We start from the raw sequence: 27,862 nt of genomic DNA, 5'->3' as shown, positions 1-27,862 counted from the left end.
GTGCTGTGTGTTTCTGGAAGGCAGTTAACATGCAGGGTCTCTGACAATCCCGTTCCCCTCTGGGGGGCATCTCTCCCTCAGGTGCACACAGTAGCACAAGGAGTGGGACTAATGGCCTTTGTATCCCTCCCCCACCCCCAGAACTACTATCCAGGGCCTGGAAATTATGGGGAGAAGGGCAACCCATTCACGAAGCTGGAGGAGAGTGCCTGGAACCGGTCTCACTCCGAGGGCCTGATGTGCAGAATGGCCAACAAGCCGCCCCCCTTGGCTCATCAGGTATCCCCCTCACCTGGCCAGGCCTCACCCAGCTTCCTGTACAGCCCTGGGTGGGGGGAGTCCCAGGGCAGATGGGGAACCTGAGGCCCCAAGAGGGTGATGTACCTGTAGGGATTGTCCTCTGTGTTCTGTTCCAGGGGAGTGGTCTGGCACCGGGCACGTACACCTTTAAAAGTGGCATCGAAGTGTGCCTGGCAAAAATCACGGGCACCCGTGGCCCCTACGACATTTTCTCTGGTGACCGAAGCAAGCCCCAGCCTTACGGACATTACTCTGTGCAGGTGTGTGCCAGACGGGCTGTGCCTTCCCCGGCAGGAAGACCAGCCTCGCTCATCCACAGCACCTTGTGTGCCAGGCTCTGCGAGGGGGAGGTGGGGGAACAGGGGGCCCTCCCCATATCCTGCTCACTCCCCATTCCCAGCAACGGAGGGATAAGGCTCTTTGTGTTAGATGGGGAGATTGAGGCTAGCCACGCAGCTGGAAGAGGCAGAGCCGGGATTTGAACCCCGGGACGCTGTCTGGCTTCACCACCAGTCCCTTCTTGTCTGCACCAGCGTGAACTACAGAGGAGATGCAAGTGGTCACAGTGCCAGGCCTGGAGGCCACCAGGCCTGCTGAGACCTGGATGGTGCAGCCTGGGTGTCCTGCTGTTTTACAAACACTTCCAGCCACCGCAGACCCAGCTAAGCTGTCTGGGTTAGTGGCAGAGAACTGGAGGGTCAAGAGAAGAAACTGAGGTAGAATTTTAGCTTGGTGCAACCATTTCCTGCACCCACCAAATCCTGTTATGTGATTCCCTAGCACCCTGGGCTTTGCTTTCATAGCAACTGGAAGAATCTGCCTGCATTGCAGGAGACACAGCTTCTATCCCTGGGTTGGGAAGATCCTCTAGAGAAGGGAATGGCAACCCCCTCCAGTATTCTTGCCTGGAGAATTCCATGGACAGAGGGGCCTGGCGGGTTGCAGTCCATGGGATCACAAAGAGTTGGATACGACTAAGCGACTAACACTTTCACTTTATCTAACTCCCTGTTACACATGTAACTCATGTGTACCTTGGTCCAGGTAATTGTCTAGCTGCAGGGGAACCTCCCCCTGTGGTACTTACATTTTAATGCAAAAAGAAACACAATCACAAGTGAAAACTAGGCAGAGTGTTAGCAGGAGGTGGAGCCTACGATCAAGGCATCAGGAGCGCTAGGATGTGAGGGGTGGTGGGTGGTGGTGAAATGCTGAAATACTTTTGGCCCCTCCCTGCAACCTGGCTTCTCCCTGTGGCCTCCCAGTCCTCCTGATGACCAGCTGATAAGGTGTCCTGCACAGCATAGCAGGGTCCTTGGACCCTCCTCAGGCCCTACAGCCAATGCCCGGTCCACAGGATAAGATTTTGTGTTATCGAAAAAATAGGCATTTTCAAGAGCAGTTTTAGGTTCACAGCAAAACTGAGCAGAAAGTACAGGTTCTCATATGTCCTCTGCACCCCCTACATGCACAGCCCCCTACTATCAGTAATCCACACCAGAGGGGAATATTTGTTACAGACAATGAGTCTACATGGACACATTATCACCTGAAGTCCATAGCTTATGTTAGGGTTCACTCTTGGTGTTGTGTGTTCTATGGGTTTGGATAAATGTATAATAACATGTATCCACCATTATGGTGTCATACAGAGTAGTTCCACTGCCCTAAGAATCCTGAGTGTTCCCCCATCACACTGGTTTGTATGTATTTGGACTATCGCTCCTGCTTAGAATAAATGTCAGTAAATGTCCACGAAGCAAGTGGAAGAAGTAGATGAAGGCAAGCTGGGCTGCAGGGTGTAGCACACAGGAGGGGCTGTTAGAGACCCCCACCTGCCTGCCCCGCCACCGGCTGGACCCCCTGCTTGTCTCTGTGGGGAGGCTCTGGAAACACAGACCTTACTTTTCTTGGCATAACAGATCTCTTTTATCCCCCTCTGTTTCTCAGAAAAAAAGACCCAAGGAACTGACGAATTTCCAGAGCTTCGTGGAGGAACTTAACCTGCATCACAATAAGAGGCGTGGAGTTTTTTCAAAAGTTCCTCGCAACCCGCAAACCCCTACAGAAAGAATCTACTGGACCACCCTTAGCCAGTGCCCCCGAAAACTAGTCAGTGTCCCCGCAGTGGCCTTCCTTCCCTCTTTTCTTGGAAGGGGACTCCCTATGCAGAGGCAGGGTGGGATGGAGGTGGCTATTTCAGGGGAAAGCCCAGGTTTGGGTCCCAGACTCACCTAGTTCCCAATCCTGGTCTGGTACTCACTGGTCTCAATGGGTCAGTCTCTCTCACTCTCTGAGCTTTGGTTTACACACTTGTCCCGTGAGAGTGACCAGGTGGCTGTGAGAATTCAATGAGGTTAGTACTACTGTTTCTAGCAAGGAGCCTGGCAGCCGGGAAGTGCTCAGCGGGCATTTCTGCCCCTCTCTCCCCTGCAGAGAGGATGAGGGGAAATCTGGAGGTGGGCTGAGTGTAAGAAGCACACACCTGTTCCGTTCAGAGGAGTGGTGGGCTCCTCTCTGAGGGCTCAGCAGCCAGTGATCTGAGTAGCTTCTGGACTTTAGTTGACCCCCACGCATGGTCTGCCCCCCATAGATCGCTGAGGGCTTGGGAAGGTGAGGGGGTGGAGAGGAATGAGCAAGGGTACCAATACTTCCTGAATACCTGCTCTGGGCCAGGCACCTTTCAGCCTCCTTGAGGAAGGGATTGTCTTTTACATTTCATGAAAGAAAACAGGCCCAGAGATCAGAAGGGATTTGCCCAGGCTCCCAGCAAAGGGGAAAAGGAGCTGGGAGTGGAGCCCAGCTCAACTAGCTCCAAAGTCTGAGTGGCTTCCGCTCCCCAGGCTGGGTTCTGGAACACCTCTCTGGACCCTGCCAGACCCGGAGGGCCCCCACCCCGGGAATCTGGAAAGAGGTGTCAGGCTGATGGGCAGGGACAGAGCGGGTAGCAGGGGTCATGAGGGCACCGCAGGGCCCCTTCACCCCTAGAGAATGGGCTCCAGGTGAGTTGGGGGTAGCTGGGTGCCTCCCAGTATTCTTGGCTCCAGGCCCAGGGCTGCCAGGTAGGTGAGGTCACCTGCCCTGGCCCCAGGCTGACCAGCGCCTGCCCTCTCAAGCTTCCAGCCTTCATTCCTCTCTCCTAGGCTACATCTGGTCCTGGTATGTGGCTTCCTCCAGAGAAGGAGTGCAAACGCACCAGCCAGCCTCCCTTCCTGCTGTCCTCCAAGCGGACAGGCGCGAAGGCCTACCAGGTGATCATGGGAAACTGGGCGAGTAGGTCTTTGTGGGGGGCACACGGTGAGGGGCAGGGAACCCTCTCCAGGCAGCCCTGGAAACTGATGCTCCGAGGGAGTGGATCCCACCTGCTTTTCCCACCAGGTTGGTGACTAACACGTACCCCCGCTGTCTCATTGCTCTAAGGCAGTGGTTTTTCAAACTTGGGTGGGCATTAGCATCACCTGGAGGGCTTCCTAAAATACAGATGGCTGGGCTGCAAACCAGAGCTTCTGATTCAGTAAGCCTGGAGCGGGGCCCAGGAACATGCATTTCTAATGAGTTCTCAGGCCTTGCTGATAGTGCTTGTTCCAGGGACCAGTTGGAGAACCACTGTGCTAATGGACATCACCCAGAACCATCACACTCTTATTTTCCAGGGGAATGCTCCCTCCATTGTCTTTGTGTTTGTCTTGGGGCCTCAGGGATACCTGAGGGAGTTGGCCCATTTCTCGTCTCCGGTTAATCAAGGGCCCTCCTGACCCTTCTCCCCTCCCCACCAGTGGCAGCCGCCCCGCGTGTAAGATGTCATTGTCAGCTTGTTGGTGTTCCTGTAAGACAGCCACACTCTTGAGCTCGTGTGCCGGCCTTCTGCATTTGCTAGATGGCATTGAGTATTCTGTTTCTCATTCCTGCCCTTCACTTTCCAAGCCCGCCTTTTCCTGTGGTCTGATAACCATAAAGAAATGAGCACGAGTCCTAAATGAGTAGCTCCACGACAGGTCACAAAATGGACTCATTGTGCAATGGTCCCCCAGAGGGTTGAAGAACGTTTTCAGCCCCCCAGGGCCACCCCCTCAACCTCTGTCCCCATCAGGTGGTTCCTGTCCTGACTTCCATTAGCACAGGTTAGTTTTGCCTGTTTCCAAACAGCTGGGTATTTTTTTTAAATCAGTCAAGATCTTTTAATAGACAGTGCAAACTATAATTTCCTCTGAATATAAATGTATGCACGTTTCCAATAAATTACCTATCACTTATCACAAATGGCAACAAGGACCTTAGAGCCATGTTAGAAAAATGTCTAGCGGGAATTTAACAACCTCACGTGCTCTCAAGAGAACACTGTCCATTTCAAATTAGCGTCACAAACTCCAAAAAGACTGGGGGAGTGGGAGTGAGGAGTGGGCCAGAGTGGGAAACAGAGGGGCCAGTACACAGGTGACGGACAGAAATATAGCTCTCGAGGAAACCAAAATCAGACGCATTATTACAGTTTAGGACAAGGAAAAGCCTTGGTTTTAGAAAAAAAACAACCCAGGGCTTCTCTGGCCCAGAACAGCTTCCTGAAACTGACATGGTTGCTGCTCCCGCGTGGCTGGCGCCACCCCCTGCCCCTCCGCTCTCTGCAGCTGTGTATTTTTAAGCTGTGTATTTCTCCAGGTTTCCCTGGGAACATCTTGCCACTAAGCTCTTCCTGCCCCATCTCGCATCCCCAGACCCCAATTCTCCCCCTCTGCTCCACCTTTTCATCTCCCAGTGATATCTCGGCCCCCGTGTGCCAGTACCCCCTGCCCTATTCTGTTCTTGTGAGGTCGAGCCAGTCAAGGCTCCACGTCTTCCTTTTCTCACCTCCAGCTTGCACCTCCTACAGGGGGAGGGTCATCACTTGGAGACCCAGTCTGACCTTGGGACAGATTCTGTACGGATAGCGGGTTCCTGTCCTGCCTTCCTCCTGCCCTCACTAGTCACAATGGACAGGCAACATCTCCCCTCTGAACCTCTCCACGAGGGCTTCTTATACCTACAACCCAAGTTTCTGGGTGGGATGGGGTATTCAGTTCAGTTCAGTTCAGTCGCTCAGTCCTGTCCGACTCTTTGCGACCCCATGAATTGCAGCACGCCAGGCCTCCCTGTCCATCACCAACTCCCAGAGTTCACTCAAACTCACGTCCATCGAGTCGGTGATACCATCCAGCCATCTCATCCCCTGTCGTCCCCTTCTCCTCCTGCCCCCAATCCCTCCCAGCATCAGAGTCTTTTCCAGTGAGTCAACTCTTCGCATCAGGTGGCCAAAGTAGTCGAGTTTCAGCTTTAGCATCATTCCTTCCAAAGAACATCCAGGACTGATCTCCTTTAGAATGGACTGGTTGGATCTCCTTGCAGTCCAAGGGATGGGGTATTAACTTCCTACATAAGGTAGCAAAGCTGCCATAACAAAGTATCACAAACCAGATGGCTTGAAACAACAGAAATTTACCCTCTCACAGTTCTGGGAGCCAGAAGTCTGAAATCCAGGTATCGACAGAACCACATTTCCTCTGAAACCTGTAGGGGAGATCCTTCCTGCCCTCTTTCAAGCTGCTGGTGGTGGCTGGTGATGCTTGGAACTGCTTGGCTTGTAAATGCCTTGCTGCAGACCCTGCCTCCATTTTGAATGGCCATCTCCCCACTGTGTGTCCCTGCTTATGAGGACACTGGTCACATTGGAGGAAGGACACACCCTACTCCAGTATGAGCTCATCTTAGCCGGTAATACCTGTAGCTATTTCCAGATAAGCTCACACTCTGAGGTACTGGGGGTTAGGACTCCACCTATCTCTTTGGGGAACATAATTCAATCTGTAACAGATGGAATAGGGAGACGGGGGGGAGACTGGAGATTGAGTCTCCAGGCCAGGCATCCAGCTTGCTAATGTCCTGCCTCCTGTCTCTGGTGCAGAACCCCGTAGGGGTGGGTCGCTACCTCAACACTCAGCTGTTGGAGACAAAGGACTGTCGGCAGCGATACCGGTCCCTGTTCATGGGTGGATCCAAGCGCTACCCCTCGGACCCAGTGCGGGAGATGATCATGCAGTGAGTGTCGCTGGAGCTCCAGCAGAGGGCCAGGGCACGGAGGGGCTTACTCTGGGCTGGGCGGGGGTGTGCTCATGCTTGGTTCCCATGGGAACACAGCTGCTGTCCCTAGGGCCAGCCAAACAGCTGTGGCAATGGAAAGAGTTCAGATGCCAGCTCTGATGCGTACTGGCTGTGGGAGGTAGGGCACATCAATCAACCTCTCTGAGCCTCATTTCCCTCAGCTGTCAAATGAGTGGAGGACTGTGAGATACTCTGTCCATAGCTGGTGGTAAGGAGGAAAGGAACTCGATGGACACGGACTCCCTCACCCACAACCCACACAGTCTAGGATTGCCTTGAGTGCCGTCACCATGGGGCATCTATTTCTTGGTGTTGAAAATGGGGTTGGTAAAACTCATCTCAGGAAGTTGGGAAACCTAAGAAAAAATATGCATGAAATACCATGGCTGACTGTCAAACTGTGAATGTTAGCTGCCTCCATGTTTTACTAAACTAAGATGCTGTGCCACCAGTTGCCATGCAATCTCAACTTCAGGAATGTTAAAAGGTGAATAAACATGAACTTAAGAATTGGAAATTCCATTGCTGGAAATTCTCGTGTGGGCATGAAGACCATATTCCATGGGACCAGATCTCTCAGGGAAAACCAGCTTTTGTATATAGATATATATGTGTCTTTAATCAAAGTGGACCTATGTCTTCCTTCTTGATTGACACCCATGCTTTTATGGCTTCCTTAGAAAGGATAATGGGAGGTGACATTGTTGATAGGCTGCATGCCTGAAAAAGATTCTTTTTCCTCCCTGCACAGCTGATCAGTAGTTTGGTTGGAAATAAAACTTTAGTTGGAAATAATTTTCCCTGAGAATTTTGAAGGCTTTGCTCCATTGCCTTCGACCTTCAAGCGTGGTTGTTAACAATTTCAATGCCATCTTGGTTTTCCTGTCCTTTGTAGGCAACCTGCACCTTCCTATCTGGAAGTTTGTGGGATCCTCTTTCTGTCCCTCTGTCCCTTGTGTACTGAAATTTCATGATAACAGGTCTGAAAAAAGTGTGAAAGTGCTAGTTATTCAGTCGTGTCCGACTCTTTGTGATCCCATGGACTGTAGCCCGCCAGGCTCCTCTATCCATGGAACTCTCCCGGCAAGAACACTGGAGTGGATAGTCATTCCCTTCTCCAGGGGATCTTCCCAGCCCAGGGACTGAACCCAGGTCTCTTGCACTGCAGGCAGATTCTTTACCTTTTGAGCCACCAGGGAAGTCTTAGATGATGGGTCTAGTGTGAGTTTATTTTCATCCATTGTTTTGGGTCCTTGATGCGTTCCTTCCTTCTGGAAGCTTAGGACCTTCTATTCTGGGAGAATTTTTTGTGTTTTTGTCTTTGGTGATTTCCTGTCTTCTGTGTTCTCTCCTCTCTTTTTTAGATGAATGGTAGACATTCTGGCTTGATGCTCTGTTCTTCTTTTTTTCCTTGTTTCTTATTTCTGCCTTTTTTGTCCTACTTTTTTTTTTTTTTTAACATTTCAGACCCTGCTATTGCCTTTTGAAAATTTGAATCTCATCTTTTTAAGTTTCCGAGGGTTCTTGTGCAGTGTGGATTGCATTTTTATCTTCTCCTAGCCCCTGGTTCTGCATGCAGGGCGTTCTTTCATTTAAGGACGACAATGACAGTCTTCTTTCCTTTTCCTTTTGCTCCCTGCATGGTCTCCACTTCTTCCCAGTTCCCCTTTTTTCTTTCACTTGTTCATATTTGAGAAGAAAGCACTAAGAAATGCTATGGGTCTGGGTAGGGCTTCACTGGGAGCGAAGATGGGGATCTGGTCATTTCATTGGGAGACTCTGAAGTCAATATTTCTAGGCATTTTCAGTGGCACCTTTTAGCTTCTCTAGACAAGAATCCTATATCCTGAGGGGTAGGGATGGTGGTGAATGTGATTGCTGGTGTTTAAGGGAAGGAGGGTTGAGGAGTCCCAGTCAGTATATGGACTTCACCTACTCCCTCTGTTCTTACTATAGTGCCTGTCTGCCCACCATCCACTGAGCTCCCCCACTGCCACCCTGACTCGCTCTCTCAGTAATAACCCTCCAGCCTCCTGCTGGGTGGGCGAAGTGTGTGTGGTGCAGAAGGTCTGACTTTCCTCTTGTTTTCAGCAGTTTCGCTCCTGCGTTTTGAGATACTTGTGGCTCTAATTTCCGGGTGTCTCTGGGGTTTGTGGCAGGAGCTGGCGAGCTTCTCATTGGCTTGCCTGCTGCAGGCAGCTTGCTCTTAGGCCCTCTCAGCTCTGCTCATGACTCCCTGCACTTTGCATTTCCTTGAAATTGTAAACATCCTTGTCCCCTGATACCTCTTCTCCCTTTCTTGCTCGTCTGTTTAAAAACAACTCCTTTATAGTTCATTCAGTGAATTGCAAGAAGGAATAGAGGTAAATGCACAGATTCATCTTCCTTGTTTAACTGAAAGCCACGCGGACTATTTTTGTGTGCAAAAGTGTGTTGCCCTTTCTAAACAAGGTGGCTAGCCTTCTTCTACAGGTGTTGAACCAGGACCTGAGAGTGCAGCAACTTGCCCACGGTCACACAGCTGATGGTGATAGAGCTGGGGCTAGGCTCCAGGCCTTTCTTTCTAGTTCAGGGCCCTTTCCACACACCAGTGCCCATGTAAGGGTTTGGGGGATGGTGAGCTGGGAAGAGTGTGATGCTCTGATTCTGGCAAGGCCAACCCTCCCCTGCAACCTGTCAGCAAAGCCCCATCCTACATACTGTTTGCTCAGCAAAGGGCTCTAGAGGAGAGAAGGATGGCCCACTCCCACTGGACCCTCAGCTTTCTCCCCCTGCACATCTGCCTCCCTTCTGGTACAAATTTGTCCCTTCACCACTGTTAAAACACCCAACATTTAGGCCTGTGCGAGTTATAGGATTTCCCTTTTAACCTGGCTCAGAATTCTGTGTCTCCTACACAGCTATGTGGCATGAGACATGTTACTTGGAGACAGACTTTCATCTGAAAAGTGAGAGTGAACAAAATTACCACATTGTAGAGTCTGCGTTAAGTGTTAAAGAAGATCATGCATGTACATGCGCCCTGCCCTGTGGATGACACTCTGTAGGCATGTTTAAGTGCTGGCTTCCCTTGCCCTTAGCTTCTGCGGTACCTTGACAGAATTCTGTCTTGTTAATACAAGGGTTACGTTTTTACAGAGGCTGGAAATGCACATGATCCAGGAAAAGAAACCACAACGGCTTAAACCACCCTCTGTTGTCTAAAGACCCAAGGAAAAGCTTCTACTCAGACAGATATTTGATACAGACTGTAGAGAAATAGGGAGACAGTTGAGTCCTGAGGGAGGGTGGGAGCTTTGAAAGAGGAGGTCAAAAACTTTAAATGTGAGAGTAAAATACTAAAGATTTCTCCTGAAGTCAAGAACAAAACAGAGATGCTTATATCACTGGGAATGTTCAACATTGTTCTGGAGGTTCTAGCAAACATAGTAAGACAAGGAATAAAAATATTAATAAAGGAGCAAAATCATCACAATTTATAATGATATGTGTGTTTACCTAAAGAAATCCAAGAGTTCATTTTAAAACTGTAACACCAGGGAAGCTAGTGCTGTAATGTGTATAAAGTTTCCTCTGATACCACAACAAATAGAAAACTTAATTGAGAAGAAGAACAGGATTCCATTCCTATTAGGCACCCAAACAATAAAATGCACTGGGATAAACTTAATAAGTATATTTAAGGCTTAAATGAAAAAAAAAAAAAAAAACCTTTACTAAAAGATATTAAAAAAAGGCCTGAATAACTGGAGAGAATACCATGTTCATGGGTGGAAAGATGATATTGGAAAAATAGTAATTCTTCCCATTGATGTACACATTTAATGCCATTTTTATCAAATTGTAAGGGGGTTGGTAGGGTGAATTGAATAAATTTATTATAAACTTTGTTTGAAAGAGTAAGTATGTGTGAATATTTAAAAAAATAGAATAACAATCCATTAAAGATGCATTGCCAAAGTGAGAATTTTTGGCAAATGTTTTTAAAGTAGTGTCTTTAAAGGTAATGGCTCCTTTATTGGAAATGCTTTGTTTATTAGACTTAAAGAAATCCTCATAACAGTGTGAATGCACTAAATGTGGTTAGTTTTATGATATAATGATTGTACTGTAATAGAAAATTCTCCCCCACTCCAAGCAAATCATTTTTTTCTACCTTGGAGATTCTGACTAGCTTCATTTAACACCAGTTGCTTTTTGTGGTTATTGTTTAACATTCAACTATAGTGGCGTATTAAATGTATAAAGGAAAGAGAGGAATTTTACCTTATTTTTTAAAAATGCACTGCCCTATGCATAGATAGCACTATGGAGGACTAGGCCCCAAAATGTTGACCATAGTTAAACCTGGAGGGTCTTTGGCATTCTGCCTTGTTTTATTTCTGAAATGTTTGAATTTTTCCAAATAAACGTGACTTTTATCATTAGAATAAAAAACAACAACAACAAAAGCAGGAACTCTTGAAGCTGACCACACAAATTATGGGTTCTCCTTGTAGACCTGTCTCTAGCCAAGAGTCACCTTTGTCTTTTAGACCTCAGTTTTTTCATCTGTAAAAGGGGAATGCTTTATACCCTATAGGACATGGCCAGGTATAATTAAGGCTTATGAATGTTACTGAATGGGAGCTAATCAGCAGATGCCTGTGAGAGTCTGATGGTCAGGCTGGTATATGATTCTCCCCGGGGCTCAAGTTCATTGTTCGTGAAGTCCTGACTCAGTTGGGCTCTTGGGTATGGAGGACTGTGCCATGAGGCACAGAAGGTAGGTCATACATTGGGAAGAAAGATTTCTTTATATGCTGTTTCATTTATTGGTTCATTTGAAAAGCCTAGTCTGTTCTTGGTTCTGCCCTGGGTACGACTGAGCTGTTTTCAGGTGACGAGAAATATTCTCTCATTCATTCACTGAGGTTTTCATTTCTGAGTTCATATTTGAATTTCTAAGAGTTATGTTTGTCTTCTGAATGTTCCTTTTAGTAACAACATACTTTTATTTCATGGACACAATGCTTTATTATCCTTTGAAGATATTATTAAGACAAGTTTTTCTGTCATTGTCTCTCTCTCTCTTTTTTTCCCCGTGTGTTTGTTTTGGCCTCAGTCTTCCATACGAAAAAATGTTCTCAAATATCTGGTAATCACTTTTCTAATTCATTTATTTATTGGCTGCACTGGGTCTTCGTGGCTGCACATGGGCTTTCTCTAGTTGCGGAGGGTGGGGTCTAGTCTGTAGTTGCAGTGTGCGGTATTCTCATTTCAGTGGCTCCTCTTGTTGCAGAGCATGGGCTCTGGGGTGCACAAACTTCAGTAGTTGTGGCTCAGGGGCTCTAGAGTGTGGGCTCAGTACTTGTGGCACACAGGCTTAGTTGCCTCAAGTCGTGTGGACTCTTTCAGGACCAGGGATTGAACCGGTGTCCCCTGCATTGCAAGGTGGACTCTTAACCGCTGGACCAGGGAAGCCCCTCTGGTGATCCTCAACTGTGCACTCATGTCCAAGTGAACATCCTGCTGAAGACTCTGAGGCAGTTTTCGTTCTCTCCTGGAGCACCTGTTCGTGGGTTTAACCGTAACGTGACCAAGCTGGGTATTTTCACTGGGGGAATTTCAATGTCAGTGATGTTAGATGTTTTCCTCTTGGCCTTGGCCAGAGAAAGTTCTGGGAGATGTAAACCTGGGTGCCAGAGCTTTATGCTGGGGAGAAGAACCTAGAGGTCTCAATATTTAGTGACCGAACTCCCATTTGATTCCCTGTTTTATTAATAAATAGGATACTCATAACATTGACTCTGCCTGGTGTCATCCTGTACAGAGAACTTCTCTGTCTCCAGAGAATCAATTCTGCAGTCTTCATTTATTAAGGGCTCTCCTCTGGCTGCAGAGAGTGGAGAGGGAAGCTGATATTACACAGACTTTCCATCAGTAGCCCTGTTTTGGTTCTGCTTTCACTCCCACTGCCAGAGGTACCAGGCGCTGCCAGTACCTAGGTTTTTGGAGTGAGGGAATTCTTAGCTTTAACTTCTGCTGCCTTGGGATTTAGCGTTCTTGAGTATGTTAACATAGTTACTGTTCTTCCATCTGCTTTTCAACTTCCAAAATATTCTTACTGCTGCTGCTTCTATTCTTTTTGTCCTTGTGGGTACATGATTTCAAATTTGTATTCCTTTACTCCTGTTTTAGTGAGATTTCAGGAGGGATGGGGGTTAATATATGCATTCAGTCCACTAAAAATGTAGTGAAATTTCTGAGTTTCAAAGGTAAAATAAAAATCTTACAAATATGAGACCTAAGAAGACAACCTACAATCTAAATAAAAGGCAATCAGACATATTTTGGGCCTCTCCTCTGAAACATGAATGATAGAAAACACTGTTTATACAACATGAAAAAGACTTGAGGCTGTAGAATTCTCTATGTAGCCAAACCATCATTCATGTGCAAATAGAGATGCACAGGGATTTGGGATGTATACCAAATATATCTTTTCTGAAAATATTACTGGGGGATATACTCCAATCAAGTGAAAAATGAATTAGCATAAGAGCCCAAGAAAGGAGAAGATGACATGAAATATAAGAATATATCTAGCTGTGATTTGCCAGGATGGAGGCATTCTCATTCTCAAACAGCAAAAAGAAAAAGTGGTAATACAAATACCAAGCAAAATAGAATTTAAGGCAAAATACTAAATGGGACAAAGATGACTGCTGCTGCTGCTGCTAAGTCGCTTCAGTCATGTCCGACTCTGTGTGACCCCACAGACGGCAGCCCACCAGGCTCCCCGGTCCCTGGGATTCTCCAGGCAAGGACACTGGAGTGGGTTGCCATTTCCTTCTCCAATGCATGAAAGTGAAAAGTGAAAGTGAAGTCGCTCAGTCATGTCCGACTCCTAGTGACCCCACAGACTGCAGCCTACCAGGCTCCTCCATCCATAGGATTTTCCAGGCAAGAGTACTGGAGTGGGGGTGCCATCGCCTTCTCCTACAAAGACGAGTAGTTGCAGTTATAAACACCATGAACCTTCACACACCCAAAATACCAGTGACAAACTTGCACAGTCATAATGGGAATTCTTAATAGACCTGTCTGAAAATTTGACAGATAAGGACATAAATATTTATTTGGAGGATTTGAATAGGTATGTTTTACTCCACATTATTTTCAGATACTCATAGAACATTAATAAAAGTTGATCTTCTAAGAAGATCTCATTAAAAATATCTAAATTAAAAATACCCTATATAGAAAATTTTAGGTTACTCTTTCTAAACAAAGTACAATAAAACAAGACTTAACAATAAAAGGATAACCCTCAAAACCAAGTACTTGGAAAATAGTAAGAATTCTTCAAAGTTATTGGGTCTAAGAGAAAATCTAGTTTGACATTATAGTTCATTTAGAAGTCAATTGCAATGAAAACTCTGTATCAAAACCTATATAATATTGTCAAAATTCATAGTTTTAGAATTCATAGTTTTAATTGCTTTTAGTATTAAATAAGAAAGATTGAAACCAACAGAAGCAATCATTTGATTCTAGAAGCTTAAAAAAATTAGAGTAAATTTAAGGCAGAAGAATTAATGAGAACAAATGGAGTCTGGAAGGATGCAGGCTTTCTCATTGCTGCTGCTGCTGCTGCTAAGTCGCTTCAGTCGTGTCCGACTCTGTGCGACCCCATAGACGGCAGCCCACCAGGCTCCCCCGTCCCTGGGATTCTCCAGGCAAGGACGCTGGAGTGGGTTGCCATTTCCTTCTCCAGTGCATGAAAGTGAAAAGTGAAAGTGAAGTCGCTCAGTCGTGTCCAACTCCTAGCGACCCCGTGGACTGCAGCCCACCAGGCCCCTCTGTCCGTGGAATTTTCCAGGCAAGAGTACTGGAGTGGGTTGCCAGGCTTTCTCATTGGACCCTCACAGCTCCTCTGTGTTGATGTGCTATTGTTAATCCCTGCCTTTGGCTCCAGAGTGGTAACCACAATCCAGTGTGTGTGGGTGGAGAAATGTAGAGCTCACAGACTATGGGGATTGTCAGGGCTATCTTTGCATGTGTGTGCATGCGTGCTCGGTTGCTTCAGTCATGTCCAGCTCTTAACAACCCCATGGACTGTAGCCCACTGGGTTTCTCTGTCCGTGGGATTCTCTAGGCAAGAATACTGGAGTGGGTTGCCATGCCCTCCTCCTATCTTCCCATATAGGGAGAAAATGAGGTGCAGAGGGGTAGAGGTGATGCAAATGGCTCAGAGGCCCGCAGCCAAATAGCAGGCAGGGTGGGGACCAGGGCTCTGAGTCACACCCTGAACGTCAGCATCTCCTCCTTGGCAGGTTTCGAGAGGCCATGGGTGTGGCAACCCACTCCAGTATTCTTGCTAGAGAATCCCATGGACAGCGGAGCCTGGCAAGCTGTAATCCATAGGGTCGCAAAGAGTTGGACATGACTGAGCAACTTACGACTGGGTAGCAACACAACATGGCCTCGAACAGTTTGCTGTCTTCAGTCCAGGTGAGGGAGGGTGCATGTGTGCGGAAGAGTTGTAAAATCTCCTTCTGGAGTGTAGTGACAGCCAATCTTTCTCATCTGTCACTCCCAAGCCTCACCTGCTTCTTCCTGCCAAACCGCAGGTTCTGGGTTTCCAGCTAGGCAGCCTGGGATTTGACTCCTGTGTGGGAAAGGCAGCCTTTTGTTCTTCATTTTTTAGACCTGTGCACACCATAGCTGCTTCTAAAATGTGGTTGACCAACCAGTGGACCAAGTTCCCCCCCACCCCCGGTCACCTTTCTGGCTCTTACAACCTGGTTGCTTTACTCCATCTGGCCACCCTCTGGCTGTGTGGACATGCCCACTTTGCACTCCGGCCAGGCCACGCTGTGTACCACTCTCTGTGCTTTAACCACACTGTGATCTGTTTTGAAACACTCTTCTCTTAGTTTCTATCTGGAAAATTCCTATTTATCTTCTACAACTTCACTTAAATATGAAGCCTTCCCTGATTTTTCCAGATGACGTCTCTTTATTTTCAGCCTCTTGAGCCTTCCCAGATCGGAGCGTTTTCCCATCATATTTTAATTATTTATTCATATGCCTGTGGTCCCTACTGAACAGAACTTCTCTATTCTCCAACTCCAGTATCTAGCTGGCACGCGTAGAAGGAGCTCAATGCATATTTGTTAAAGGAATAGACTCTGATGAAATGGTTCAGAGTCTGGATAACTCTATGCAAGGAAACATCCAGTTCAATCTGTCAGAAGCTTATTTTTCTTAAGTTTTTCAGTTGATGTTCTATTATGAAAACTTTTAAACATACACCAAAATAGAAAGGATTTTGCAGTGTATCCCTATACATGCATCACTTATATTCCAGTCATTAATGTTTCACTCTTCTTGCTTTCTGACATATCTTTCTATCTACCCATCTATTACTCACCTGTCTATTGTCTATCATCCTTTTGAAAAGTGAAGTCGCTCAGTCGTGTCCGACTCTTTGCGACCCCACAGACTGTAGCCTATCAGGCTCCTCCGTCCATGGGATTTTCCAGGCAAGAGTGCTGGAGTGGATTGCCATTTCCTTCTCCAGGGGATCTTCCCAACCCAGGAATCGAACCCAGGTCTCCCACGTTGCAGGCAGACGCTTCACCATCTGAGCCACCAGGGAAGCCCAGGATGGGTATCATCCTTCTACCCATCTCTAATTATCTTCAGTTCAGTTCAGTCGCTTTGTTGTGTCTGATTCTGTGACCCCATGGACTGCAGAACGCCAGGTCTCCCTGTCCATCACCAAATCCCGGAGTTTACTCAAACTCATGCCCATTGAGTTGGTGATGCCATCCAACCAGCTCATCCTCTGTCATCCCCTTCCCCTCCTGCCTTCAATCTTTCCCAGCATCAGGATCTTTTCCAATGAGTCAGTTCTTTGCATCAGGTGGCCAAAGTACTGGAGTTTCAGCTTCAACATCAGTCCTTCCATTGAATATTCAAGTCTGATTTCCTTTAGGATGGACTGGTTGGATCTCCTTGCAGTCCAAGGGACTCTCAAGAGTCTTCTCCAACACCACAGTTCAAATGCCATCAATTCTTCGGTGCTCAACTTTCTTTATAGTCCAACTCTCACATCCATACATGACTACTGGAAAAACTATAGCTTTGACTAGACTGACCTTTGTTGGTAAAATAATGTCTCTACTTTTTAATATGCTGTTTAGGTTGATCATAGCTTTTCTTCCAAGGAGCAAGCGTCTTTTAATTTCATGGCTGCAGTCACCATCTGCAGTGATTTTGGAGGCCAAAAAAATAAAGTCTGTCACTGTTTCCATTGTTTCCCCATCTATTTGCCATAAAATGATGGGACCGGATGCCATGATCTTCGTTTTCTGAATGTTGAGTTTTAAGCCAACTTTTTCACTCTCCTCTTTCACTTTCATCAAGAGGCTCTTTAGTTCTTCTTAGCTTTCTGCCATAAAGGTGGTGTCATCTGCATATCTGAGGTTATTAATATTTCTCCTGGCAATCTCGATTCCAGCTTATGCTTCAACCAGCCCAGCATTTCTCATGATGTACTTACTCTGCATATAAGTTAAATAAGCAGGGTGACAATATATAGCCTTTGCGTACTCCTTTCCTGATTCGGAACCAGTCTGTTGTTTCGTGTCCAGTTCTAACTATTGCTTCTTGACCTGCATACAGATTTCTCAGGTTGTCTGGAATTCCCATCTCTTGAAGAATTTTCCAAAGTTTGCTGTGATCCACACAGTCAAAGGCTTTGCTGTAGTCAATAAAGCAGAAATAGATGTTTTTCCTGGAACTCATTTGCTTTTTCAATGATCCAGTGGATGTTGGAAATTTGATCTCTGGTTCCTCTGCCTTTTCTAAATCCAGCTTGAACATCTGGAAATTCACGATTCACATACTGTTGAAGCCTGGCTTGGAGAATTTTGATCATCACTTTGCTAGTGTGTGAGATGAGTGCAATTGTGCAGTAGTTTGAACATTCTTTGGCATTGCCTTTCTTTGGAATTGGAATGAAAACTGATCTTTTCCAGTCCTGTGGCCACTGCTGAGTTTTCCATATTTGCTGGCATATTGAGTACAGTACTTTCACAGTATCATCTTTTAGGATTTGAAGTAGCTTACCTGGAATTCTGTCACCTCCACCAGCTTTGTTCATAGTGATGCTTCCTAAGGCCCACTTCAGGATGTCTGGCTCTAGGTGAATGATCACACCATCGTGATTATCTGGGTCATGAAGATCTTTTTTGTAGAGTTCTTCTGTGTATTCTTGCCACCTCTTCTTAATATCTTCTGCTTCTGTTAGGTCCATACCATTTCTGTCCTTTATTGGGCTCATCTTTGCATAAAATGTTCCCTTGGTATCTCTACTTTTCTTGAAGAGATCTCTAGTCTTTCCCATTCTGTTGTTTTCCTCTATTTCTTTGCACTGATCACTGAGGAAGGCTTTCTCATCTTTCCTTGCTATTCTTTGGAACTCTGCATTCAAATGGGTATATCTTTCCTTCTCTCCTTTGCCTTTAGCTTCTCTTCTTTTCTCAGCTATTTGTAAGCCCTCGTCAGACAACCATTTTGCCTTTTTGCATTTCTTTTTCTGGGGGATGGTCTTGATCATTGCCTCCTGTACAATGTCACAAACCTCCGTCCACAGTTCTTTAGGCACTCTTTCTATCGTATCTAATCCCTTGAATCTATTTGTCACTTCCACTATTGTGAGGGATTTGATTTAGGCCATACCTGAATGGCCTAGTGGTTTTCCTTTCTTTCTTCAATTTAAGTCTGAATTTGGCAATAAGGAGTTCATGAGCTGAGCCACAGTCAGCTCCCAGTTTTGTTTTTGCTGAGTGTGTAGAGCTTCTCCATCTTTGGCTGCAAAGAATATAATCAATCTGATTTCAGTATTGACAATCTTGTGATGTCCATGTGTAGAGTCTTCTCTTATGTTGCTGGAAGAGGGTGTTTGCTATGACCAGTGCCTTCTCTTGGCAGAACTCCGTTAGCCTTTGACCTGCTTTGTTTTATACTCCAAGGCCAAATTTACATGTTACTCCCAATAATTATCTTACAATTTGATAAAATTTGAAGTGAATGGCAGACATCAATACTTCCTCATGATTACTTGAGTAGGCATACTGACTTTTTAACAGTTGAAACTGAAGTCCCATTCCTTGTCCAGGAATCTGAAACTGAATCATAAATATCCATTTTTATAATAATAATAATAATAAATTCTTATATTATTGGAGTTTATAATATTGAAAGTGATTTTATATGTATTTACTGTACACAGTAGCTTTAAATATTTATTCATTATTTATGTGTCTGTGTCGGGTCTTAGTTGCAGCCTGCAAGATCTTTTGTTCAGCCATGTGGGTTCTTTCATGGCAGTGCACGGACTCTGTAGTTGTGGTGCATAGGCTTAGTTGCTCCTTGGCATTTGGGATCTTAGGTCCCCGACCAGGGATAAAACCCATGTCCCCTGCATTGCAAGGCAGATTCTTAATCACTGGACCAGGGAAGTCTATACAGTAACTTTAAAAGGTAGGAATTACTCTCAATATTTTTCAATTGGTCCACTGAAATTCAGAGAGAGAGAAAGGGACTTCCTAAAGTTGCTGCTGGGCAATAGCATTCATGTGTGCAGTCTTCAAAAATTAATTGAGCACTTACTAAATGCCAGGTGTATCCTGGCTACTAGGACATTGTAGAATAGAATCAGAGAGACAGCAGTTCTGTCCCAGAGAGGCTCCCAGCTTTCTGGGGAGGGCACTCAATCCCTTCTCTAGAGTTATAGGGCAATATGAGGAGGAGGGTGAGGCAGGAGGGCCCAGGATTTTTCTACATCCAGGCTGTAGGGGAAGTTTGTTAAGCCTATAGCCTTCTGGAGGATGAGACCAGGAGGGAGGACCCTTTGAGCCTAGGAAGGCTAAGGCAACAAATAGCCTTCACCATGATCCGCATTCTCTTCCTCATCTCCCCTGTCCATACCTGGTCACTCCCTTTTACCTCCTAGGCCTCTGTGCATGCTATTTTGGTGGAGATTTGGAAGTTTGGACAGAGGACTCAGGAAGTTCAGTGCAGAGTCCCCTTTCCCCAGGGCTCCTAGCTATGTTCTTTGCACGAGGGTTCACTTCTTTCAGGGAAGAGGAAAAAAATTAGAGAGGAGGAAAGTGCATGAGCAAGGGAAAGGAAGCAAAAAATCTCAGGGCATGTCTGGAAAACACTAGACGGTTCATTTTGGATGATGTATGCAGTGCGTAAAGGGCAATCGTAGAGAATAAGCCTGGTGGGGTTGGCTAGGTCAGTTCTTAGAGGCCTTGATTCTGAAGCTAAGCTGCTCTGACTTTATCTGACCTGTGAGAAGCCACAGAAGAAGTTCTGTAAAAGATTACCTATAGCCAGTAAAATTCATCCTTTTTAGGTATACAGCTGTATAAATGTTTTCCTGTTCGGTGAGTTTTGACAAATGCATATAGTCATATCAAAATAAGCGAGATATAGACTATGACCATCGCCCTCAAAAGTTTCCTTGTGCCATCTATGGTCAGTTTCCTCCCCCTTTCCCAGTTCCGAGCAACTACTGATACGATTACCAACACTATAGTTCTGCCTTTTCCAGAGTGTCGTATAAATGGAATCATGCTGTATATAGAATTTTGTCTGTTTCATTTTGCATTGTTCTTGAGATTAATCCATGTTGTTGCTTGGATCAGCAGTTTGTTCCTTTCTAATGCTGACTTATGTTCCATTGAATGGATGTACCACAGCTTATACACTTTCAAGGAGAGGGACATTTGGTTGTTCTCAGCTTGGGCAATTTTGGATAAAGTTCTACAAGCAGTCCCATATAGGTCTTCATGTAGACACATGCTTTCATTCTTCTTTGATGAATGTCTAGTGTAGAATATCTAGCTCACTTGGTAAATATATGTAAAACTTAATAAGAAGCTGCCAGACTATTTTCTGAAATGGTTGTACGAGTTTGTATTTCCACCAAAAATATATGTAGGATCTAATTGTCCTACATTTGATATTATAAGGCCCTTTTTGCTTCCGGCTTTAGACAGCCTAATTAGGGGTATTTCCTTGTGGCTTGCATTTGCATTTCTTTAATGACAAGATGTTGGACATCTTTGCATGTACTTCCTCCATATCTCTTGCACATTTTAAAAAATGGTTGCTTATTTTCTCGTATTAAGTTTTGAAAGTCCTTTATATATTCTAGGCATGCATCCTTTATCAGGTATGTGTTTTGCAAATATTTTCTTTTGGACATTCAAAAGGGGCTTAACAGGAAGTAGCTCTTGTGTTTTAAAGAGGTGCTCTGTGGCCTTGTGGGCGAAAGAGTGGGATGGGGCTGGACGGAGGCAAGGAGGCTGTCTTAGCGTCAGGTGAGAGCCGGGGCTCTGAACAGGCCAGGGCGGTAGACTGGGGAGGAGTGGAAAGCAGAAGGCCTGGAGACCCACCAGATGGCTGTAAAGGCCTCTGTGGCCCTCTGAGCCCTCCCTCCTGCCTTCCTTCCTCTGACAGATATTTGTGGACACCACCTTTCAAGGTGGACACTACCTGAAACAGTGTAGGCAATACAATACAGAAGAAATATCAGTAAAGAAATCGAAGTCTTGCCTTCATCAAGTTTACGTCTTGGTGGGGAAGACAGACAACGAGCAGACACACACACGTGTATGCCGTAATGGCTGGCAGACACTGTTAGACACACAAGGCAAGGAGTTCTTATGAAATGCCTCCTTCACAATGGTTACTGAGAGTGAACCAGAGAAGAGTCTTCACGTGTTCCACTCTCAGGAAAGAATCCGAGCAATAGGAAGAATGCTGGACTGTGGTCAGGGGCTCTGAGCTGGAATCCTGGGCATCAGGGTGACCTTAGGCAAATTCTTTCATTTTTCTGACCCTCAGTGTCCTTATTGGAATGATCTTTTAGGCACTAGGATTTTGTGTTTGAAGTTCTTACAAACCAGTTGAGGGTCTGATGAGCCAAAGTAGGTACCTAGCAGAGGACTGCCCTTAGAACCAGGCTGTTTTGTTGGAAAAACTCTAGAGGTCATCAGTTTGGCCTCTCAGTCAGTGTAGGTTCCCCTGGGAAGTACAACCAATAGGTACCTGTTCCTCCCCTACAGGTGCCTCTCCATGGATGGGGGGCTCACATCCTTCCCAGGGACCAGTTTCATTTTCTCTTTCTCTGTGTCTTTTTAAAGGGAAAGAATCACACCTTTTACTAAGGGGAAGTGTGTGCCAACTGTGGATCATAATTCAGATCCTTAAAGCTGCCCATGAAGGACAACCTGCAGTGACTGGAGGACCTGAGAGCCTGAAGACGAATCTGGGGGTGGGAGGGTAGGAGTGGGAATGGGGGTTCTTGGAGAAAGGACACATGGGGGTGCCTGGGAGAGGGGGAAGGGTGTGGTGGGGTCACTTTTGCTGGAGACACCTACCAGAAGGTCACGGTGTCTTCTGGGACAGCAAGGCCGGATATCTTTTGATACCAGAGATCGATTATCCTGAGAATTCAAATTGGCCAGTGACATGAACACGGGAGCCAGATAGCAGATGGACTAAAGGAGTGGGATGTGGTTGACCCTCTTGGAACCCCTCCTATTCTAAAGCCAAAATGCTGACTCCCTGTTCAGTAAAATCCAAAGAGAGTTGGCAGAGTGTAGCATATGTCCTAAGGCAGCTGTATGCCCTCTCTGGGAATACTCCATCTCCATCCCAGGATGCTTCTGGAAGCTTGGCAGGGCCAAATGCCATAAGAAGTTGCTGACCTCCTGGGAACATGCAGCCATTGGGAACAATCAGTTACACCCCTCAAGTCAGACCTCACGGGCATGCCAGTCCAGCCCAGTGGTAGGTCTGCACAAGTTGGTCACAGTATCCTGAGCTTCTGCCCTCACTGTTTTCCAACAGAGAGAGATTGGGTGGGATGGCAGGAGTGTGCTATTCTTAGGGAAAAGGAGACAGGCTCAAGGCTTCAGTCACAAAACCCACATCATGATAAAAATACTTCAGACACCTTGAGAGCATGGGTGCTTTACAGAAAAGCAGTTACTTCCTCGCTCATGTCAAAACGACTGTTTCGGAAGAAGTAAAACTGTTATTATTCACAGGTGCATTGTCTACGAAAAAAAAGTCCTGTTGAATCCTCAAAAAGGCTGATAAGCCAAACTAGGTGCACACCAGGTCTAATAAGTCAGCAGTGTTTCAGGAAATAAGATCAATATACTCAAATCAACAATTTCTGTACACTAGCAATAGAAATTGAAAATGCCATATATAATAACATCAAAATGTGAAATACCTAGGTATAAATCTGACGAAAGATGTGTAAGATTCATACAGTGAAAGCTTTAAAAAGCTTCTGAGAGAAATTAAAGAAGACCTAAATAAAAGGAGAGATATACCATAATCATGGATCAAAAACTCTGTTCTTAAGATGTCAGTTCCCCTATATCATCTATAGATTTAATTCAATACTGATCAGTCCCAGTAATATTTTTTAAACTGACAAGATGCTCCTAAAACTTATATGGAAAAACAACAGACAGAAAATAGCCAAAATAACTTTGAAAAAAATGAGTAAAGCTGGAGGACAAACATTACCTTACTCCTCCCTGGTGTGGAATGGGATCAGGATAGACGAATTAATAAAATGAAGAATCCAGGAACAGACCCACTTATCTATGGACAACTGATTCTCAACAAAGGTACAAAAACAATTCAGTGGTAAAAGAATAGTTTTTTCAACAAATGGTGCTATAACTATCAAATATCAATATGTAAAAAACAATGAATTGTAATCAGTGACTCACAGCATAGAAAAAAAAAAAAAAGTCAAAATGAATCACAGTCCTAAATGTAAAACCTAAACTATAAAACTTCCCGAAGAAAACATGGGAAGAAAACTTTTGGACTTCGGGTTAGGCAGAAATTTCTTAGATACAAATGAACAGTAGACCTTTGAACAACAAAGGTTGAGCTGTGTGGGTCCAGCAGTTCAAGTGTGAGCGATCTGTGGATACAGAGGACTGACTCTAAAGTTATACATCGTTTTGACTGCACAGAGGGTCAGAGACCCTAACTCCCATACTATTCAAGGGTCAACTGTATTTGTTCTTTTATAGATCCTACTTTGGTACGGTATGAACAAATAGTTAAATTGGACTTAATTAAATTTTTTTAAATTTATTCTTCAAAGACACTGTTAAGGGAATGGAAAGACAAGCCACAAAGTGGGAGAAAATATATCTGATAAAGGACTTTGCCATGAGATACCAAAGTAATATGTGTTATAAACCACTTTGGAAAAGTTTGGCAAGGGACTTCCCTGGTGAACCAGTGGTTAAGACTCCTCATTTCAATTTCAAGGGGTGCAGGTTAGATCCCTGGTTGGGGAACTAAGAGCCACATGCCTTGCAGTGTGGCCCCCGCCCCCCAAAATCCACTAAGCTCAGGGATAGTTTATTATCAAAGAAAAATGATGGAGCAAGATTAACCACGTGTGTGACCTTAACAATAGAATTAAGATTTAAAAAAATGAATAACTGTGTGTAATGGGGAACAGACCCCAAAATGAGATCTCAAGTTGCCCTACAACCAGCATGAAAGGAGAATCATAACCCCAGGAGAATAAGGAGAAACCACACCCAAGTCTAAATTTTTAAAATGAGTTTTTTTTTTTTTTTAAACAGTTTGGCAAGTTAAAAAGTTAACCATATACCAACCACATGATCCAGTCATTCCTTTCCTGAGAGTTACCCAAGAGAAAGGAGAGCATGTGTCTGTACAAAGACTGTACAGAAATGTTCCTAGCCACTTCATTTGTGGTAGCCCCAAACTGGAAACAACCCAAATGCCCATCAATAAGCCAAGGAACAAACAGTTGTGTATATCCATACAAATGTCAAGACTAACCAAACTGCACACTTCTAATATGTGCAGTTGATTATGTGTTAATTGTATTTCAATAAACCCTTACAGCTTAGGAGAAACTAAGGAGCAAACTCCGGGAGATACTGAAGGGACGGGAAGCCTGGTGTCCTGCAGTCCATGGGGTCGCAGAGTTGACATGACTTAGTGACTGAACAACAGCAGCAACAAAGGAGAAAACAGCTAAATGCAATGTAGGAACCTAGACAGGATTTTGGAAAGAAAAGCAACATTAGTGTTAAAATTGGTGAAATTCAAGTAGGGTCTGTGGTTCAGTTAATATTATGCCAATATTAATTTCTTATTTTTGATCATTATACTATGGTTATGGGTCTTCCCTTGTGGCTCAGCTGGTAAAGAATCCACCTGCAATGTGGGAGACCTGGGTTTGATCCCTGGGTTGGGAAGATCCCCTGGAGAAGGGGAAGGCTACCCATTCTAGTATTCTGGCCTGGAGAATTCCATGGGCTGTATAGTCCATCAGGTCACAAGGAGTCAGACACAAGACAGTGACTTTCACTTCACTTCGCTTCACTATGGTGATGTAGACGATATTAACAGAGGAAGTTGGGCGAAGGGGATATGAGAACTCTACTGTCATTGCAACTTTTCTGTAAATCAAAAATTAATACAAAATTAAAAAGTTAAAAAATATACACAATAAAACTTGTTTGAAGACTGCTTTATCTTATAGAATAAATATAATTTAAAAATATATCTTTAACTTACCACATAACTCAAAGTCACTGTCACCATAGAGAAAGTCAGCAAGTTAGGAGTATAAGAAAAACCTGTGTACTACTTTAAATTGGGCAGTTCTCAAGTACTTTGCTGTGAGATACCAAAATACTGTGTGTTACCAACATCACATACACTGAAAAGGGACATCTACTTATGATGGAGCAGAAGGTTCTCTGGTGCCATGGAAGGCTTCTTTTCATGGAAGGTTGGAAGAGCCACGGAATTAACACCCTTCAGGAGCTGCTCTCAAGCTGTGGACCAATCAAAGTTGAGATATAGACACCCAGCTCCCTCACCCTCTGTGGGATATAACTTTGAGGTGCATGTTTTACACAGGCTTTCAGAGTTTTTTCCAGTGCAATTAAAGTCAAGTTGCCCACAGTGGTAAGCTTTTTTTTTTTTTAAATATTGTTTATTTGGCTGTGCCAGATCTTAGTTATAGCACACAGGATCTTCGATTTTCATCGTGGCACGTAAGATCTTTAGTTGCAGCATCCGGGATCTTTAGTTATGCCTTGTGAACTCTTGGTTGCAGCATGTGGGATCCAGTTCCCTGACCAGGGATGGAACCCTGACCCCTGCACTGGGAGCAAGGAGCCTTAGCCACTGGGCCACCAGGGAAGTCCTGTAGCCTGCTGATAATGCAGACTTCATTGACTGTCATCCTTGCCCATCCCCCTCCCAGTGTTTTCTTCACCTTCCAAATAAAACTAGTCGCACCAAATCCTTGTCTCAGGGTCTACTAATGCGGATACCCTAACCCAAAGCACTTGTCAGTATTTTTCCAGCATCCCAGTGTATCACCTTGCCCACTCCTCCTCTTTGGGCACCACTGTGCCACTCCACACAACTCCCTGTCTGTCCAGTCTCTCCCTGCACACCCCAATAGGGGTTGACTGTGCAGTCGACAGCCTAAGCCCCGACTTACAGGGAGCTCTCCGGCAGCAGTCCAGATAGTAAGTGCCTGCATTGAAAAACCCAATCTTTCCTCCTCAATGCCTCCTTTACTATCACTCATAATACTCACACTTCTGATACCAGATTGTGGGGTTTTTCCCACACCAAGTGATTCTCTGTGACACCAGCTGAGTGTCCTACAATTTAACTGAATCCTGACAGTACCACATGGAGATAGCATCAGATCCCACAGGGTTAAGGGCTCAGTCCCACAAGGCTGCCCCCTACTTCAGATGCCAACTGCAAGTAGTATATCCCCTAGTTACTCACAGCTTCAAATTGGAGGCTCCTATGACCTCCTCCCTGCTTGGTTTCCATTATTTGCTAGAGTGGCTCATAGAATTCAGGAAAATACTTATATTCACATGTGTACTAAGCTTCCCCAGGTGGCTCAGATGGTAAAGAATCTGTCTGCAATGCGGGAGATCTGGGTTCGAACCCTGGGTTCAAAGATCCCCTGGAGAAGGGCATGGCAACCCACTCCAGAATTCTTGCCTGGAGAATCCCCATGGACAGAGGAGCCTGGTGGGCTATAGTCTAGAGAGTCACGAAGAGTTGGACATGACTGAACTGCTAAGCACAGCACAGCACATGTGTACTAAAGGATATGATGAAGGACACAGATGAAAAGATACATAAGGTGAGGTCTGGGACGGTCCTGAGCACAGGAGCTTCCATTCCTGTGGAGTTGGAGTGTGTCCTCCTCCCAGTACATGGGTGTATTCACCAACCCAAAAGCTCTCCAAAGCCCCATAATACTGGGATTTTTAGAGGTTTCCTCACATAGGCATGATCAATCATTAACTCTATTTGCAGTCCCTCTCCCCTCCCTGGAAGATGGGGGTGGTGGTGGCGGTGGTGGTGGTAGGGGCTGAAAGTTCCTAGTTTCTAATCATGGCTTGGTCTTTCTGGTGACTACCCGTATCCAAGAGCAATCCAGGTGCCCACCCATAGTCATCTCATTAGAGCAAAAGACATGCCATCACCCAGGACATTCCAAGAGATTTAGGAGCTCAGTGTCAGGAACTGGGAGCAGATCTATCAACCTATCTCTTTATCTATATATGGATATAAATAGATATATATGGATTTATTTCTACCATCTTGCAGTGCCCCATTTTCCCCTTATCATTTCCTTGGATCTGCTTCCTAAAGGAAACCCCATGGGGAGGAGTGTGATGGGCAGAGAAGGATTCCGCTATTTCTGGGTTCCTTGTCTCAACTATCTTCAAACCATCTGTCTTCGGCAGTTCAGGCAGCTATAATAAATTACTATAGATTGGGTGGCTTATACAACAATTTAGTTTACATGGTTTTGGAGGCTGAGAAGTCCAAGACCAAGGTGCTGGAAGATCTAATGAAAGCACTCTTCCTGGTTTGCAGATGAACATCTTGTACCCTCAGAGAGGGCTAGCTAGTTCACGTGTTTTCTTAGGACACTACTCCTATCATGAGGGCTCCAACCTCATGGCCTAATTAACCTTCCAAAGCCCCCATTTCCCGATTCCACTATGTTAGAACATCAACATAGGAATTTGGGGTGGGGGGGACATAAACATTCAGTCCACAGCATCAAAATGCCACCTCCTAGACCTCATAAGGGCTTCCCAAGGTGGCTCAGTGGTAAAGAATCTGCCGGCCAAGCGGGAGACACAAGTTTGATCCCTGGGTTGGGAGGATCCCCTGGAGGAGGAAATGGCAACCTACTCCAGTACTCTTGCCTAGGAAATCTCACGGACAGAGGACCCTGGCGGGCTACAGTCCACAGGGTTGCAAGAGTCAGACATGACTT

At 45.4% G+C, this 27,862-nt stretch overlaps 1 protein-coding gene across 1 annotated transcript in view; it reads left to right on the top strand.

The window, feature by feature from the left end:
- Positions 1-21,767, top strand: part of CIMAP2 (ciliary microtubule associated protein 2) — a 30,809-nt gene extending 9,042 nt beyond the window's left edge. Inside the window, exons 5-10 of the mRNA XM_070786473.1 lie at positions 142-279; positions 417-560; positions 2,251-2,412; positions 3,444-3,551; positions 6,236-6,369; positions 21,645-21,767. Coding sequence (XP_070642574.1) covers positions 142-279; positions 417-560; positions 2,251-2,412; positions 3,444-3,551; positions 6,236-6,369; positions 21,645-21,711 — 753 coding nt within the window. The 3' untranslated portion in view covers positions 21,712-21,767. The remainder of the gene's footprint in view (positions 1-141; positions 280-416; positions 561-2,250; positions 2,413-3,443; positions 3,552-6,235; positions 6,370-21,644) is intronic.
- The last annotated feature ends 6,095 nt before the right edge of the window (positions 21,768-27,862 follow it).

The sequence above is a fragment of the Bos indicus genome, chromosome 3, assembly GCF_029378745.1.
Source record: "Bos indicus isolate NIAB-ARS_2022 breed Sahiwal x Tharparkar chromosome 3, NIAB-ARS_B.indTharparkar_mat_pri_1.0, whole genome shotgun sequence".
In the NCBI taxonomy this organism is placed as follows: Eukaryota; Metazoa; Chordata; class Mammalia; order Artiodactyla; family Bovidae; genus Bos; species Bos indicus.
This window is presented reverse-complemented; position numbering and strand designations above follow the sequence as displayed.